Raw genomic sequence first — 18,201 nt, 5'->3', positions numbered from 1 at the left:
CCCAGAGTAAAGTATCGCCTCCCTTTATTGAGCACACCGAATTTTTTGGATACGAGCGCAGCCTACCCAGCAAGGTGGCTACGAAATGATTGGACGTCACTGATGGAGATGTCAACACCGAGGCTCCCAATACTCCATGACATGGGAAGGGTTGTGCCTTGAAAAATGAGGTTTTCTTAGCGGTAAACGCGCAAAATTGAGCCTTGGTGGGATTGAATTGGACTAAATTCTCCCGATCCTACATCGAAACTCTGGATAGAATGCTCTCAATAAGTACCTGACACAGGTTTTTCACGGCATTCTAGTATCACAGAACGAGCGATGTTGGCACGGCATGTGTTATACAGGTTGGTCCAAACCTTGCCGTCCAAAAATTTTTTTAGATTTCTCACGCTGTGGGCTATCAGAATATGTATGTTAGCCGACTTTTCGTAGTTTTCGAATTATGATTTTTATTTTTATTACTTTTAACTTTTGTTGAGAAATCAGTCGGGGTGAAGCAATTATTTATTAAAAAAAAATATTGAACTTTTTTGAATATTTTTTTTGTAACATAATCTTTCACAACCGGCGCAGTTGCTAAAAAAAATCAGCATCCTCACTTGGCTGAGTTGGGAAAAAAGACAAACTTTTACGTTCAAGCATGTCAAGCTTAGATGTTGCCCTTTCCTAAATAAACTAGGGGCTCTGTGAGCTGTAGACCTCGCGAGCATAGCTTATTGGAACCGTGCACGATGACAGCGCCACACAGTGGTTTGATCAATCAACAATACAAAGATTTTAATTTATTTCAAAAAATACGAAGTTTTAGTGAAAAAAAAAATACAAAAAGTTATGTCTTACTGGGGATCGAACCCAGACTTTCTGTGTGCAAACAAAAAAGCGACTGTTTACAAAATGCGCCATGATAGTTCTTTGCTAAGCTGACGAAATTCGGCTACTCATTCTCGAGTACAAACTAAATATCTAAATACCGCCTAAACCAGCAATACAATTTTTCTGCATTTTTTTCCATTTACTATGTAAATATGTCTCAAAAAGAAAATACTCTTGTGATATCGATACGACTATTTGTTTAAGCGCGAGGTACTTTTTACTACTCCATTTTTAAAAAATTCCAAAAACGGGATCGACAAAAAAATTTTATTTACTCATAGAATCTGGTCACAAAATTTCACAAGAATCGGTTGAGAATTGTGACCTGTGGAGGAGAACATCCGGACATACAAAAGCAAAATGCCCGAGTCAAAACGTAGACCTTCGCTTACGCTTCGGTCAATAAAAAATACAAGCGATTTCAAGGACTTTTGGTCATTTTAGAAACTGCTAGACCCTACGTTTTTTTAAAAGGTCAAAAAAGTGATACTTAATAGTCATAATTTGTCAGAGTCGCCGTCAAAGGAACTGAGGTGCAAAGCTTCCAAATTAGTAATTCATTACAAAAATCCTCTTTTGTTATTTCTACTATTATTTTATGGGGTCACTTCCCCATCGCTATTTCATGTTATCAGTGCAAATACCACGAACAATTATTAGAAGGCATAAAAGCAACGCAAAGCTTCACCCCGGAATTTTTAACAAAAGTTAAAAGTTAAACTCGAAAACTACGAAAAATCGGCTAACATACATGGGGTATATTCTGATAACCAACGACGAGGATTCTAAAAAAATTTTTTGGACGTCAAGGTTTGGACCACCCTGTATACAGGGTGGCTAAAAAATAACTGCATTTCCGTTACCAGGGAGGTTTTGGGATTATACTGAGCAATTTTTACTATGAGACCAACCCCTAAGTCGCGAAAAAAAAATTTGACTGTTTCCTACATTTTGGCTGGTCCATTTTCTATGGGAGGTCTTTTGCCCATTTTGGCGCCCCCCCTTGGACGGCGCCCGGGGCACGTGCCCCCCCCAGCCCCCCCCTAGTTACGCCACTGAGAATACGGCATTAAAGCCTTTGATATTATGTATCTGGGTAAGCCTTTACGTGTGTGAGTAGCCGTTTAACGCAAAATGAACTTAACTGTCTATAACATAGGCTTTGTTTTTCATAATTACATAATTTTTCGCACTTAAAAGTGTTTAAAGATGCATTTGTTGAAATATGTGATTAAGTTGCGCTACCGTCTTACCCTAGTGAAAAAAGGCCCCGGCCAAGTGCGAGTCGGACTCGCGCACGGAGGGTTCCGCACCATCAACAAAAATAGAGCAAAAAAATCGTGTTTGTTGTACGGGAGCCCCCTTAAATATTTATTTTATTTTATTTTTAGTATTTGTTGTTATAGCGGCAACAGAGATACATCATTTGTGAAAATTTCAACTGTCTAGCTATAGCGTTTCATGAGATACAGCCTGGTGACAGACGGACGGACGGACGGACGGACAACGAAGTCTTAGTAATAGGGTCCCGTTTTTTACCCTTTGGGTACGGAACCCTAAAAAGGAGGAATAACAAACGAATGGAGAAATAGTGAGTAATTATCGATGGAATGATTAATAATATCATTTTTAACCTTATTTTATAACCTTACAATGATGTTACAATGTATGTGTAGATGCCAATGTCTTTTGAATCTTTATGACAGCCGTATCGCCGCCAGGTACAGTAAGCAGCAGAAGTTGCTAAGCGGGGCCTGGTTTTCAAAATGATCTTGACGCGACTTTATTGTTAAGAGAATAAGAGCATGTCAAGGTAATTTTGAACAGCTCGCCCGCTTTGCAACTTCTGCTGCTGACTGTACACGAGGCGTGGACAGATGGGAATAATTTCATAATTATGACTGCATCTATTACCATCTGTACCCGGCGGGGACAAATGGGAATACACCGTTCAACCTGACGGTCTAGCATGAGTTGCGTTCTCGCGCGCGACTCCATACTTGAAGTCGCGCCAGATGTATGTAGTCGCCCGCGAGAACGCAACTCATGCTAGACTAGGGTTGTAAAAAAATGGTTTTTTTTCTGACTTGAAAAAAAAATGAAAAAAAAAAACCGTGAAAAAAAACGTTTTTTTTCTGGAGTACGTTTTTTTTTTCAAAAGTATGAAAACCCAAAATTTGCAAGGCAGTTAATATTTTTATACGGTTGTTTTACTTGTTTTAGACTTTATTTTAACCATTAATCCAATTTAATTTAACAACTTTGATTAATAACAACATAAATGAAATCTGTAGTGGTAGTTATCGCAATTTACTGTTGGCAACACCAACGCCTCTCGTAGCCGCTTCGGGGAATTCAGGGATTCCGGATACCTACTGTACTGACATACTTACTTTAATGTACTTAGTTTTAAGTTACTTATATAAATAAATCACGAAAAACCGTTATTGTGGCATATTTTTGTTCATCTGAAAAAAAACCTAATTTAGAAAAAAACCATGGTGCCAGGTTTTTTTTCATGTTTTTTTTCATAAATTTGAAAAAAAAAACATTTGGTTTTTTTTCTATTTGCAACCCTATGCTAGACCGCCTGGTTTCGAATTTATCCCCATCCCAAAGCGCCTACCTAACTCCTAATTTTATAGCAAAGTGAAGTAAGTGAACCAGTTTATTTGCAAGTTCAGTCTTAAAAGTATACCTACCTAACTTCCGTCGCCTGACATTAGATACTTAGAGGATATAACCAAACGGAGTAGCCATTAACAGGCGTTCCCCTCTGTCGAAATTAGGCGGCTAATGGTCATACACAATGTATGGACTGCCGTTTATCTAACATGGCTATTTTTACGTTACGTATACATTTGACGTGCCCCACCCCGAAAAAATCGGCAGACTATTTTGTACAGAAAATTACGGACAAGCATTGACATAGATATCTAGGGACTGGCTTTACGGGCAATAATAATGAGGCATAACAGGGGCCAGTACAGCGGTGTGAAAGCGCTACAACGCGATTTGTTGATGAGTTCGCATCACGCGCGCGATTGGTTGACGAGTTCCCATTACGCGCTATTGGTCGCAAGTGTCGCAACTAGTTGCGTTAGACTGCACGAATGGCTGGATTTCGCGAGTACCGCTGAACTAGTACCATTTTTAGTGCCCCGTTAGCCCGTCCTTAGATAGGTATTATACGTCAATGGAGACGAGGCGTCTCCGTTTGGTTATATCCTCTAAGATTAGGTAGGTACATGGATAATTTGATCACAGATGACGTACAACTGTATATGCGTGGTAATAAAATCGCAGGCGTGCCTTCCGCACCTCCGTAAGATCGGTATCGCGGCACGACTCCGGTGGTATAACGTCTGTTTTACGTGAGATTGTCACATTGTCAGTAAAAAATATGTAAAAAATATTTTAATAATAGCTCCATCTATTTCACTAAGTATACCTACATAATATATATAGATATCTCTACCTTTGTATACCTATAGCTAAGCTAACCTTCACAGGTACTTAACCTTTTTTTATACTTTTCTCATAATCTACTCGTAATCGTAGGTAAAGCCTACATCACGACATATTCTGTAATTAAAAGTTATTTAAAACACTTGTTTATTTTTAAAAAGTAGGAAGAATACTCGTAGTCTGAGAAGGAGAAGTACTAATTTTAATTGCTAGTTCTATTAAAGTACTGAAACAATTATATATCGCTACACAATTATATGAAGATCACTGTATAGTGTATAGCCAGCAGTTTCTAACAAGATCGTATCGCGGCACGACTCTAAGTAATGTCGACCCCGCTATCAGATGCTGGGCATTTTGCATGCGTTCCTCGGAAATGAACTGTCACACTTTCAATTTATTCATCTGACGCCGAAAAAGTAAGAAGACAAACGTAGAAAAGTGATAATAGAGCGTTTCTTTTATTTTTTGCCATTTTTATATATTGTGACCTTTTTTGCCACTTTTGTGTTATTTCTAGTCAGGATCGCGAGCCCTTTTCATCCTTATAGGAGAAAAAAAGTGTCCTAAAATTTCCATACATTTTTCAAACTTTCCTTTTTGTTGCCGCCATACAAAGTATTCGGGAAATGGTAACACAATAGGAAAAAAACTCTGGTAGGTATATTTTTTTTCGATCCCATTAGGATCGAAAGAGCTCGTGATTCTGAGTAGAAATAACACAAAAGTGGCAAAAAAGATCACAATATATAAAAATGGCAAAAAATAAAAAAAAACGCTCAATAATACATATATGTAAGTAGTTTATAGAAAACGCCTAAATGTACAAATGGAAATATTATTTGTTATATGTTACAGTTTGCCTTGATGCCTTGATAAGATTTTGTAAAATATCATGACAAAACTTGACTATGTACCACCTAGGTACCTATATCTGCAAAGAAGAGTACCCCTTTGGACACCAAAGACAGCCACAGCAACGCGTTAGTAGAGTTTAATATTAACCTCGTAAAACCAAATGTGCTGTGCTATGTCAAACGAAATTCATCCCATTTTACTAGGTATACAACAAGGCTCAAATTAATAATTCAAAAGGTTAAAGGTGTGCGTGCGTTTCCAAATCTAAGTTAAGCATGTGGGTTATAGACCAAATCCTTTTGGACATAAAAAAATATGGGTGTCTGTAAAGTCGTTTTACGGACGATAATTTTGCCTGATAACGTCATAAGAAAACATTGATGAAAAATTGCATACTTTTAAACGTTACTACGGAGATTTGTCCACAACGTTACCGTGGAGATCTGTCCACAACGTGATACTTTTTCGTGGATGCTACCGGTGTTCATCGATTTATAAGACGTTATCACGTCAAAAACCCAGCTTAGCCACCCAGCAGTAGGACATAAAACAATATAGCTTTATCATTAGGTATATAACGCTGTGAATGTATTGTATGCCAATTATATTGTATAATTAATAAATATATATACATTATGACGGGTGACTCATCAGGAAGTGAATATAATTGTCCTCTTATTCATTGATGACTTTAGACATTTGCATTTTCTATGTATTATAATTGGTTGATAAATAAGAAACCTAGGTACAAACATAGACTTTAACGGTTTAAGAAGCCATTAAAATAATTTATGATCATATAGTGCATCTTATTAGTTTATTAGTTATAAGTGTTTAATAAGTAGGCATATTTTAATATTCTTGCTTATAAAACTGTATTGTTTGCATGCTGTTTGTGGACAGCTGAATAAGGAGGACAACAATAAACGTGAACATCTGTAACTGTACCCTTTTCACGCAAATAAATGATTTATGATTTATTATTTATGATTTATAACATAACTAGCGACCATGCCCTGGCTTTGCGCGGGTTAACAAATTATACATAATCCTTCCTCTTGAATCTATTTAAAAAAACCGCATCAAAATCCGTTGTGTAATTTTAAAGATCTAAGCATACATACAGATAGACGGACAGACAGCGGGAAGCGACTTTGTTTTATACTATGTAGTGATTAACAAATAGGATACATAACTAGAGAATCTGTTAGCTACTTATAGACCTTGCAAGTCCAAGCCCGCCATTTTGAAAAGAAAAACCATAGAGGCATAGAGGAGCACAGCCGGAAAGACATACGAATGCATTCTTGGCCCAGTTGAAAAGGAACCTTTGCGTTGTTCTGTCCAAAAGTAATTTCTCAAATCAGTCCAGCTGTTTTGGAGTAATCGGGGAATATACTTACTTAATACTTTAAACTAACATTGACCGCTTTAATGTCGGTTCATGACCTCTCTTAGGGCCACTTGCACCGGTTAAACCTGAAGTTACCATGGTTATCAGTTCAATTTGACACTGGGACACGGTTTAACGGGTTAACCCCGGGTTAGTGGAATAGTGCAAGTGACGCTTATGTCTACTAATATAATATTATAAATGCGAAAGTAAGGCCTCATTTAGACGGTGTGAGAACTCGCATGCGAGTTTCATTACATTGCGTCATTTGATCGGTCGGCTGAATTGATGTAACCTCAATGGTCCGCAATGTAACTAAAATCGTATACGAGTTCGCGCGCCGTCTCAATGAGCCCTACATGTCTTTCTATTTGTTACCTCTTCAACGGTTACATTTTGGTGACATCCGTATGGATGTAGTTTGAGGCCCGAGGAAGGACATAGTTTTTACCAATCATCATCATCACCATCCCACGCAGATAAAGTCGCGGTCAGAAGCTAGTAGGTATACAATAATGATAAAGGATGAGCATAAAACGTGACCTGTCACGTGACGCGACCCATCTCCGTCGTAAATAGTCGCCAGGACAACAATTTGCATCAGGTATTTCATGATTTAGTCAGACGATAGGTATCATAATAAATTACATATTTACAAAGACAAGTTGATTAAAATGGCTGTTAATATTCACACAAAGACGTGTGTGCGCGTAAGCGTTGTGCAGAGCGTACAGCTTACATTACAATACAACCCCTTTGGGGCCCGTTTCTCAAAAGCTTGTAACTCGTAATACAAGTGGAAGTCCCTTTCTAACAAAAGCTGTCAAAAAGTGACATCCGCTTGTATTACAAGTTACAAGCTTTTGAGAAACGGGCCCCAGGTGATGCGGGCGTCCATGGGAGGCGGTAATCGCTTGCCGTACGGCAAGCTGCTCGCTCGTTTGCCTCCTATATCATAGAAAGCGTGCCTCATCACTGGCGTTCTCCATCGAATTTAACACCAAATGGGCATACTAGATGGCGTTACTATTTATTTCTGCGCTTGAGAGATGTCAAAGTAGTACTATAGCTATACATATAGTATAACGGTGAGTACGTATGGAGATTGCAGTCTTTATCATTTAATTGTCTCTGTCCATATCGTAATTAATAACGTTTTAATATAAAAGGAAATTATTTATTGTAAAATCTTTTGTTACTTGACGTCATAAACGTAAAAATAAACATAAATAAAAATAAGAGGACATTTATTAACAATCGTTTTATTTCTAGTGCCTAGTCCTAGTATCTTTATGATAACTTTTTAGGGTTCCGTACCCAACGGGACGTAAAAACGGGAACCTAGTGTAAGGCCTGAGTGGACGCTCGAGTTGTGCGTGCAGCGGGGCGGGGCGTGCGGCGTGCATGTTAAACAAATGCGCAAGCGTATAGGAGCGGCCTTAGTGCACGCTGCTCACATCACGCGTGAGCCCACAGTCACGCTGCACGCCCCGCCGAACGCTCCGCTCCGAGCGTCCACTCAGGCCTCACTTGACTCCGCTGTCTGCGTAATTTTAAAAACAAATGACGGTTACAAACTTTAATCCATTCATAGAATTCCCATACAGTTAGGGCACGTGGTACGCGGAATAAAAGTGTCCTGATTATGATAATCAGTCTATTTGAATACCAAATTTGTTTTATGTGTGTTTGGCCAATCGCGAGTCGCCGCGTCTATTATTTAAAAATTGTCATGGAGGTTTTCTAAGAGGCAAATGGTAATATTGATTTTTTTTTTCACTACAAAATACCTAATAAATGCAAAAGTATCTCTGTATGTCTGTCTGTCTGTTATCTCTTCACGCATGATTCGCCGAAACTATTTCTATGGAATTTGGTACGAGTAGGAGTCCCGAGGAAGGTAATAGGATAGTTTTTATATCAATCATTATCATTTGTCATCACTCATCATCATCGCCACACAGACAAAGGCGCGGGCAGAAACTAGTTTAAATATATATGTATTACACACCTTAATTTTAAACTTATTGCACAAAGCATGAGTTCGTGTATAAAAGCACAAATTGAAAAGAAATTCGTTTTAATATCATTTAAATATTTTAAATCATCATGAAAGTTATGAAACCCTCTAGTAAATGACATCAACGCGTGCTTAGAAGAAACAAATTATAATATTAGTAGGCATAGTATAGTTTGTCAAATGACTGTCTCATTTCAAACATAGAGAGAATCATACTATCTTTGTCTTACACAAGTACTAGTACCCAAAAGAAAAGGAAGACTACTTATAGTTTTTTGAAGTGAAAACTTCTTTAGAGGCGCTGTGCACTTTTTGAGGTGGGGAAAAACTGTTAAACTGGAGACAGCGTAAGACGATCACGTGACCGTAAGATTTAGATGGCCACTCATTTAGATGGCATTTAAATCAATAAAGAAAAACTCAAATGCCAATGATGATTTAAATGCCATCTAGTGAGTTTCGCTCTAACTGGTAATATAACTCGAGTACAGTGATGTGCTTAGGGGTTTCAAGTAATTAACGCTAACGCTAGATGGCGTTAACCTCAATTATACATAGTGCATCTTGCACTAGTCATTGAGTTTTCACTTCTGGCGGCACTCCCTGAGTGCAACCCGTTGTTTTTTTTTGTTCTTATTTACTACCAAATTTGGTTTGACCAACTATAGGTATTAATAAAATTGTGCCTACTAATGAACTAAACGAGTGACCTAATGCTTTTCTACTAAATTTTCATTAAGTCGAAATTCCATAAATAACAAGTACGAATGAAGTTAATTCGACACAGATTTACATAAAGACCGACAGACAGACGCAGAAACTCACTCGGTAAGCCAACTAATAAGAGCGTGAGGCCGATTCTGATGTAACAATCGGTTTTGATCTTATTTTGATACGATCTTGACAACCGTTTACGCTGATTGGTTGCGCATAAACTGGGTTAAAAACACAGAACAAGTAGAATGGCTATGCGAGCAGGGTACGTGTCGCCGCCGGTTATGAGCAAACGCTCGCATGCTAGTACTCGCCCGCGCTGACCGAAAAACGTAAACATGCCTTTTGCGCCACAATAACGTTCAGATTAAGAAGCCAGACATCAAATCTGTCTAAAGGAGGCGTATCCATTCACCACGCATACAAGTTTATACTACCGTTGCGCGAGTGTTAGTAAATGTGGAGAGGAACGAGCGGTGACACCTGTTCCGATACTAACTGCGCGCGATAGCCGTTCTAACCTCTTTAATATGTTCTGTGGTTAAAAACTTTAAAGTGAGTTAAGGTTATGCGATTTCTGCGGATATCCTCAAATTAATTAAGTTTAAGGCTTAATACTTATTCCATGTTATTGGTAACAAATTGTCAAATTAGAATCATCCTCCATCAACTTCGATATTACAAAAAGATATCTATCGTACATCTCGCTCGTACTCATGTATTGGTACGAGCGAGATGCTATGAGTAACATATTAATAACAGATTTAGCAAGTCGAGTTACCGTTCTAGGTCATAAACTTACGATCAACAATTTACGACACAAATAAAATGAGCTGAACCCAACTAGTAACACAGTAACTTATTAGGCTTGACGTATGTATTATCATGCCGCGATCAGAAAGGGATTAGAAATAACAGATTTCCATACACTTACGTCAAAATCAATATGGATTGACAGCTATCTCAATCCCTTTCTAATCGCGATTCAGTAATAAGTACTATCGTTGGCATAGTTAATTGACCATTAAATAAATAAACAAATAAATTGCATTATGGGACAATCTTACACAAATCGACCCTCACTGAGTTTTATTGAGCCTTTGGGCCCGATTCGGATTTTGAAACAGACATCTGTTAGATAATATCTTTTAGACACCTCAGAAATAAATATTTGCGATAAGCACACAAATAAATGCCCTTGTCAGGATTTGAACCCGGGATCTCTTGCTTCGTAGGCAGGTTCACTATTACCGACTAGACTACAAGTTACCATTATTACAGTCGCCATCAGATATATCGGAGCGGCCGAGGTGCTCAAAAATATCCGAACACGACTCTAACGCCTTGGCAATAGAGGCGTGTTCAGATTTTTGTGAGCGCCTTAGCCGCTCCGATATATATATATATGATGGCGACTGTACATAACCAGTCATGTGCCTTCAAAATACAGCATAACATGATCGCTTTAAATCAGCCGTAAACTGCTTCGTTATGATGAATAAATGTATAGTTGGAGTAACGCCAGAATTATCTGATGTAGTAAATAATTTACTTGTCAGAAATAGGGCACTGCAAGGCCGACTGAGCTTTGTTTACCAGAACTTAGTTGACTCAAAGCAAAGTTGGTAAGTTTTGTTACATTTAAAGTTCAGTAGTTAAATTATGTGAGTCGGTAGCAAAATTTGTTTGACCTTGAAAATTGTAGGGCTCACAATTTTTGAATTTTTCGCTTACTCGGGTTTGAATATTAATTGCATGAGGAGTTTTTAAACAACTTTGCTCCCTTTTAAAACAAATAACTATTCATACTCGTAAGATTGGTATCTATTGATGTGTAATTACGTAATGAACAATAGGTAGTTATAGTAACTGGACTATACATAGTTGACTGGTTGTACGGTAGGTACCTATACCGAGCATAAATGGTTGTAGTTAGCTACATACAACAATACGTGCCAAAACTATTTAGGTTTATTGTTCAGCCATGATGATTTTACAACAGGCCTAAATTAAAACCATGTCCCATCGTAGTTAACTCATAGTTCGCACCTAAACCTTATTCCAAAGTCAGAAGGTCGATTGATGGGTCTGATGGGCAGTTAAGAGTTTTGCTGTTAAGTATTTACGACTAAAGAGTTATAAAGATAGGTATTTGTTTCGACATACGTCAATATTTCGTCACTTTAGGTATTTCCAAAGATAATGAAATAGGCTTGCATGAGGCAGAAGCAAATATTTTCAAAAAGAAAATACCTTCCAAATTAAACTAGGGCCAATCTCCAGCTATCACACGGTCCTTCTAATTTCTTGGGAATATCTATGACGAAGTGTTTCAATATTTTCAAATGTATAAGCTTTATAAGCTGCCAATAGTTAAACATTTTCAAAACCAAAAAGAAAGTCAAACCACCCTTGAATATAATTTTTTATTATAATGGCCACTTTATTATAATGGCCACTTTATTATAACGGCCACTTTAAGACTGTTTATACGGGGGACATACTCACAATTATTGAAAGGGGACGCAATAATTTGGTCCCAAGGACGCGATCGAAACAACGAACATTCAGTTTAATTGCATAGTTAACCATAATTTGACTCATAGCAACAGATTACCTACTTTAGAGACCGCATTATGTTTATGCCGATTCACGTTCAACACACGTATGCGCTCTTACGCCGAGTAGGTATAAGGTACATAAGTATCATGAATCACATGAATGACACTTCCAATTGAGCATTTTTTAATGGGCTTTACCGCATATCTTTGAGGTAACTACTATTACGCTGTGAGTAGTGAGTATCATTATTCAGTTGCATTCAAATTACATTTCGGTACTTCTAACTGTAGCCAAACTTTTGTAGCCCACCTATTATGTAGTTAGGTAAAATGCCAAAAAGGATGTTTACGATTTTAGCAGTACACATAAGTTTTCTTGTGCCGTGTATGTATTTCATGAATGAAATATGAATCAACGTTGGCTGACATAAGATAAGACCTAAATCTGCGGTCGCGCGTATTTATAGTCAATTAAAGGTTTTACTCAGGCCCGGATTTAGAGACGAGAGTGCCTAGCACTAAAATTTAGGGGTCACTAGACACTAGGCACTAAAAGTAATCCCCCTTCTTCATCTCATAACCATTGCTAGGTTGCATGGGCACCTAAGTCCGGGCCTTGTGGACCTAGGCAAAAATCGGGCCCTGGGTTTACCTGCGATACACGAAATACTCGTATACATGGTTTATCAAATCTTCGATACAACAAACGGATCGGTCGCCCTACTTCATTTAAGAACTATGAATGCTCTCTCTAGTGTGTGAGTAATCTCTCACAGTTCATTGCTGGCATTCCTGCATTCTCGCTTGCTCCACCATGATTAACGATTTATTTGTAAGTTAATTTAATTAAATTCAACAGGATCTGTTTATACTGGCAGCTAGAATGTGTCGCCATGTCTTTATTAGTATATCGGTAATTTATAATATTTAAGTACAGTCAGCATCGATATTAGCGAATGAAACTACGCGTTATACTCGTAAGTATCTACTCTCTCCATTACTATCTAATTTTTAAACTTCTAATTTTTAAACTTTTGGATTTCTGTAGCGTCCTAGCGCCCCGCTTGAATGGACCTAAACGTAAGGTTATATGATGGGTGGTTATATCGTGTGATATCCTGTTACAAAAGCAAATAATTTACACAATAATTAATCCTGAATTCAGTACTTTTAATAATATTTGACATCCTTCTGTCGTCGCGCAGACAGTCAGCTGTAGAAAAAAGGTAGAAGACTGTATGCAACGTTGTTAAGCGAATAGTATTGCTGACTCTACTTTCTAGATCTGTGGTGCAACCGGGAAAACACTAACAGGCCAATTCGGGTTTTAGTTACTCGATCTGTTTCCAATATGATACTGATCTGTCAGTGTCAAAAGTGACATGTCTTCACCCAAAAACGTCACATTTGACACTGACAGATCAATATCCTATCGGGAACAGATCGAATAACTAAAACTCGAATTGGCGTATAAGATGACAGTTCGCCAGCATCCTAAAGGCAGTAGCCCACACAGCTAATTGCCCGCATTGTGCCGCGCAGTGAAAGTTTCCCACGCTGTTATCTAACTGGATTTCCTGCACCGGGTTTATGTGACACAAGGAATTTGTACCAGATCTTAGGTTAAAAACACACACTCACTCCACTCACTCACAACACTCACTCCACTCACTCATACCACTCACTCCACACTCACTCACTCGAGCCCTCGAGCGCTCGAGCCTGAGAAAGGACCCCCGAACGGCTCGAAACATGTCGCCAATAGCAACAAAAAATTCAAGTGAGTGAAACCGTCCTCGTCAAAACAGTTTAAAATATCTCACACGAAAGTTTAATTTCGATTAGATCTTAGGTTAGTATTAGCATTAGTATTAGCATCGTTATACATTTTAAGACTTAAATAGAAGAGGAACAATTATCGGCCACCTGCTACGACACGACCACTTCATCGGAAACATCATAGAATGGAAAATAAATGGAGAGGGAGGGCAAGACCAAGAAAAAGTTATACGAGCCAAGTAAAGGAGCATGTAGGGGCCATGTCGTACCAGCCGGCCTAGCCAAGGTGACAATCGCTATCGCTTCGACAACGAAACGCTTTGTGTCTCTCTATCACTCTTCCATATTACTGCGACAGTGACAGTTGCGTATCGATCGCTACGAAGCGTAAGCGATTGGCGTCTTGGCTACGCGGCCAGGACACTAAAGGGCGGGCCTCGGATCAACCAGAAGGAAACAACTTCATCAAGCTGCACCAAGGGCCCAGCTCTTAAATTGAATTTAATTGAAACTTATCGGAAATTACATGTATCCTCTGCCTTCTCCTTGACAGCCTGATACGACACAATCATAGAGAAATATAGTAAGACAAGAGTGCTCACTCCATACATCAGTTAAGACTATTAATTTCAGTGTCTACATCTAGCATCGAGTAGCGGAACTATCAGTACTGCTACTTGACAATAGATGTAGCGCCGACCGGAAAGTCTTATCTCAACAGCATAAGACTTTCCGGTTGGTGCTACATCTATTGTCAAGTAGCAGTACTGATAGTTCCGCTACTTGATGCTAGATGCTAATAGTCTTTTTGGTACTAAAACTGATGTATGGAGTGAGCAATTTATGTATTTTTTCTCTATGACACAATCTTGAGTTTTTTCTTTACTTGATCCATGTGCGCTTTCCTTGGTGACTCCTCTTTGCTTTAACTGTACCGTTGCTTTTTTTTGCTTTGGGATTCAAATTGTAAAATTGCTGTTTCAAATTTAGTCGATGGTCAAAGTACACTAACATTGGTTTTTTAGTGGCAGAGATTACATTAAGCGACTGACGTATAAATGTTAAACTTGGACGTAATTTAACGAATCACCCTATTGGATACTTTTGGGTGAAACTTCCCGAAGATTGTCTTCCTTAACCCTGCAACTTATTTAAAAAAAAATGTTCATGTTTTTCAGCTTAAAACGCTTTGGCCCTTATCCCTTCAGAACCCTCTTAACGAGGTTTTACTGTATCTAAAGAAGTATCAGCTTTTCCCTACATCACACACATTATAGATCCAGTGAGAGTAGTTCCCAGCTCTCTTCAACGGCATCAGTTTTTAGTGCCATTGTCATCGTCAAGTCACGTGACAATTTCGCTTTTCACAATAACTATTCACTCTTATTACTATGATATTAAGATCTATTTTAACAATCCTTTAAAGGAGTAATAGTTATGAATTTTGAGCCGTGTTACTTAAGCATAAGGTTGATTTTGTAACGGCAATATTGATAAAGTAACATATGGTGATTTTATCGAATGGGAATATAGTTCTTATATTGGGGTAAAAGTTTGCATGTATGTAAATTAAAATATGTCAACTTGAATGGCAGTAACTGTCGAAGAAAATGCTCTATCTAGAGAGTACAGCCTAAGAAAAAAAATGAATGACTTTAATTTAAAGCCACGCATTCATTATAACCATTTCTGTTTATAAACCAGGTTTATAAAGCTACTTTATGTAGTTATGAATACAACTATGTCGATTGATCATTACCCTAAGATATTGAGTTATACAATTTTATTGAATTTCCTACAGCTAATCCGGCTTATCTAAGATGTAGGTAATTAATTCCTAGGTAAAGTGAACTCTAAACAAGTTAATGATCGATATGATAATATGATCGGATCGGTCTAGAAAGTTCCTGCTGTCGGAAACAATCAATTTCTTAAGTTGGCACAGTTTCCATACTCCCAAACATAAATGGATAACAAAGCCATTCTGTATCTTACGGACATTTAGAGATATGTTTCGAAAACGTGTCTTGAACACGAACTGTAGAGTAGTTTAGAGATAAATCACTATTCGCAAATAATTTTCAGCAACTCCCAATATCTTGCCCTACTTTAGAGGGTGCTGTTTATGTGTGCATCTTATTATGATACTAACAGATGCACATATACATATGTTATGACAGTCCTTTCCTTTAAATTACATTATCGGAAGGGCCTCTACTACCTACTACGTTTTAGTTGCACAAATGCGGCCCCAAAAGTCCGGAACACCATAGTTTTACAGACTACAGTGGAAAGAGCAAACGGAAGAGTTTGCCAAGCGGCACACTGAGGAAGGAGTTATACCCTAGTCTCTTAGTGTAAGGCCTGATTGGACGCTCGAGTTGAGCGGCCAGCGGGGCGAGGCGTGCGGCGTGCATCTTAAACAAATGCAAACGTACCTATAGTAGCGGCCTTAGTGCACGCTGCTCACATCACGCGTGAGCCCGACGCCACGCTGCACGCCCCGCCGAACGCTCCGCTTCGAGCGTCCACTCAGGCCTTACACTTACTCAGAATAAAAGGGCTTATAGATAGATAGGCCAACTCACCGATGACAACTCCTCATAGTCCACCCCATGCGGCTCCGTCTCATTCCCCACCACCCTGAACAACTTCAACCCCTCCTTCTTCACCAGCCCCTCCTGTTTCTTCAGCGCCAGTTTCAGCGGCTTCCCGAAAGCCTCCAGCTCGATCCTATGCACATCACTATCACTATCACTTTCACTTGACTTCACATCAAAATCTACACTAACTGTGCTATTTAAATCTTCTAATTCATCCTTCAATTCAGGTAGTTTGAACATTTCATCGTTTAGTAAAGATGGTGGGCTGGTTTCTGTTTTGTAGACGTGTTTCTCGTGAGGCACTTTGCCTGAGGTGTTGCCTAATGTGTTGGTTTTGGTGGGAGGGATGTACCGCCGGGCGAGGTGGTGAGTGAGGTGGACAGGGTGGTATTGAGGGACGCTACTGTGGTCTTCGACGTGGAAAACATGGCGCAGCTCGTCGATTGTCATGTGCTCGTGAATCTGTTAACAAAGAAATGTAAACATTAGAAAGTGTTAATGGTCATTGTTAGTATTAATTAGAGATTTGGTATTCATTTGGATATTTAAAAAAAATTAAAATTTAATCTGTTTAGCTGGAAACAAATTATCGGACGCGGCTGACGGACGCGGCTCACAGCCGCGACTTATAGGTATCTAGATAATGAATATACACTGAACTGTGCAAACTATCAGAGGTAAGCCGTGGACGTAACCTTGAGCCTTCGGACATCCGACAGAAATCTGGCGCGCTGGATGTTCCTGACTGTGCACACTTTTATGTCGCGCGCGTCAGCCGCATCCGTCAGCCGCGTCCGATAATTTGTTTCCAGCTTTTATTTTCAATCAAGAGGTTAGTTGTACAATCAATCTCAGTTACAATCTCTATATCTCAATGGGGAACGTCGTTTGATCTTAATCAGCATTGGATATTGTTGGTTAAAGAGTTAAACTAAAAGAATAAATAAATTAATAACAGAATTCTACATCTTTGGAGTCAGTCGTGACGTAATAGCCACAATATCATCACTTACGTAAGTTACAATTTATCGATTCTTATAGCCCTATTAATAGGTAATAACATCTAATAGACATGAAAGCGGCCAAGATGATGAAAAATAACTAAACATAGACTTGATTCCGATATTTGAAAACACCTTACGCTCTGATAAAACTAACGGCGACTATACTTAATTTAGCAATTATACTTAGTGTAAAAACATTTTGAACAATGATTTTTAAGATGATTTCAATACAGTTCCATAAACGAAACATTTACTGACGAATAAAACAAAAAAAGCATGTAAGTAAACAAAAGCACCGTAGTTCATAAACCAATAATTAAATTGACATTTCGCAGTCACGAACCAATCCATAACATCCGTATTGGTACTCTCATAACTTCTCCAAGCCCTTATACATAAAAACCCGTCTCACAAATCAAAACCTTGTGTCATTTGCGTAAAGTATAAATTTATTTGCAATTTTGATGCATGTAGGAGGTTGTGATAGTTATCCGTTGTATTGTTTAAAGTCTACAAAAGTTGAAAACCTTGGCGTCGGTCAGTAGCCATACCTTTCTCCTGGTACATAAGTAAGTGACTATATGTAGGTCTTACACCATTGCAATAAGGTTTAACCGTGTCGACAATATTTGTAGTACTTTGTCTTTTTAACAGTAAAACATGTAAATTGAAAGTACTTGAACGAAGTGTTATAGGAACATTAAAAATACACATAAATCTTTGTTGTCATAATTTTGAAGTATGTTTCTGCGTATTGCTTTTAAAATATTGAGGAAGGAAAGAAAATGCCATCCTTCTTTTATTTATTTAGTAGATAATGAGGTTAATACTCCACATGTCTTACTTAAAACTAGTGCCTACACCAATTCCTGGGATTAGTTGCCAAACGGACCCCAGGTTCCCACGAGCCGTGGCAAAAATGCCG

The 18,201-nt window shown here is 38.4% G+C and overlaps 1 protein-coding gene and 1 long non-coding RNA gene across 6 annotated transcripts in view; one reads left to right on the top strand and one right to left on the bottom strand.

The window, feature by feature from the left end:
- LOC134657883 (uncharacterized) overlaps positions 1-18,201 on the top strand; it is a 485,626-nt gene that overhangs the window by 147,377 nt on the left and 320,048 nt on the right. The gene's annotated exons all lie outside the window — the stretch shown is intronic.
- Positions 1-18,201, bottom strand: part of LOC134657799 (A disintegrin and metalloproteinase with thrombospondin motifs like) — a 231,981-nt gene that overhangs the window by 40,010 nt on the left and 173,770 nt on the right. For all 5 annotated transcript variants that reach the window (XM_063513359.1, XM_063513358.1, XM_063513354.1 and 2 more), the window contains exon 3: positions 16,258-16,734. In XM_063513359.1, coding sequence (XP_063369429.1) covers positions 16,258-16,734 — 477 coding nt within the window. The remainder of the gene's footprint in view (positions 1-16,257; positions 16,735-18,201) is intronic.

The sequence above is a fragment of the Cydia amplana genome, chromosome 21, assembly GCF_948474715.1.
Source record: "Cydia amplana chromosome 21, ilCydAmpl1.1, whole genome shotgun sequence".
In the NCBI taxonomy this organism is placed as follows: Eukaryota; Metazoa; Arthropoda; class Insecta; order Lepidoptera; family Tortricidae; genus Cydia; species Cydia amplana.
Note: the sequence above shows the minus strand (reverse complement) of the source record. Positions and strands in the feature narration are given on the sequence as shown.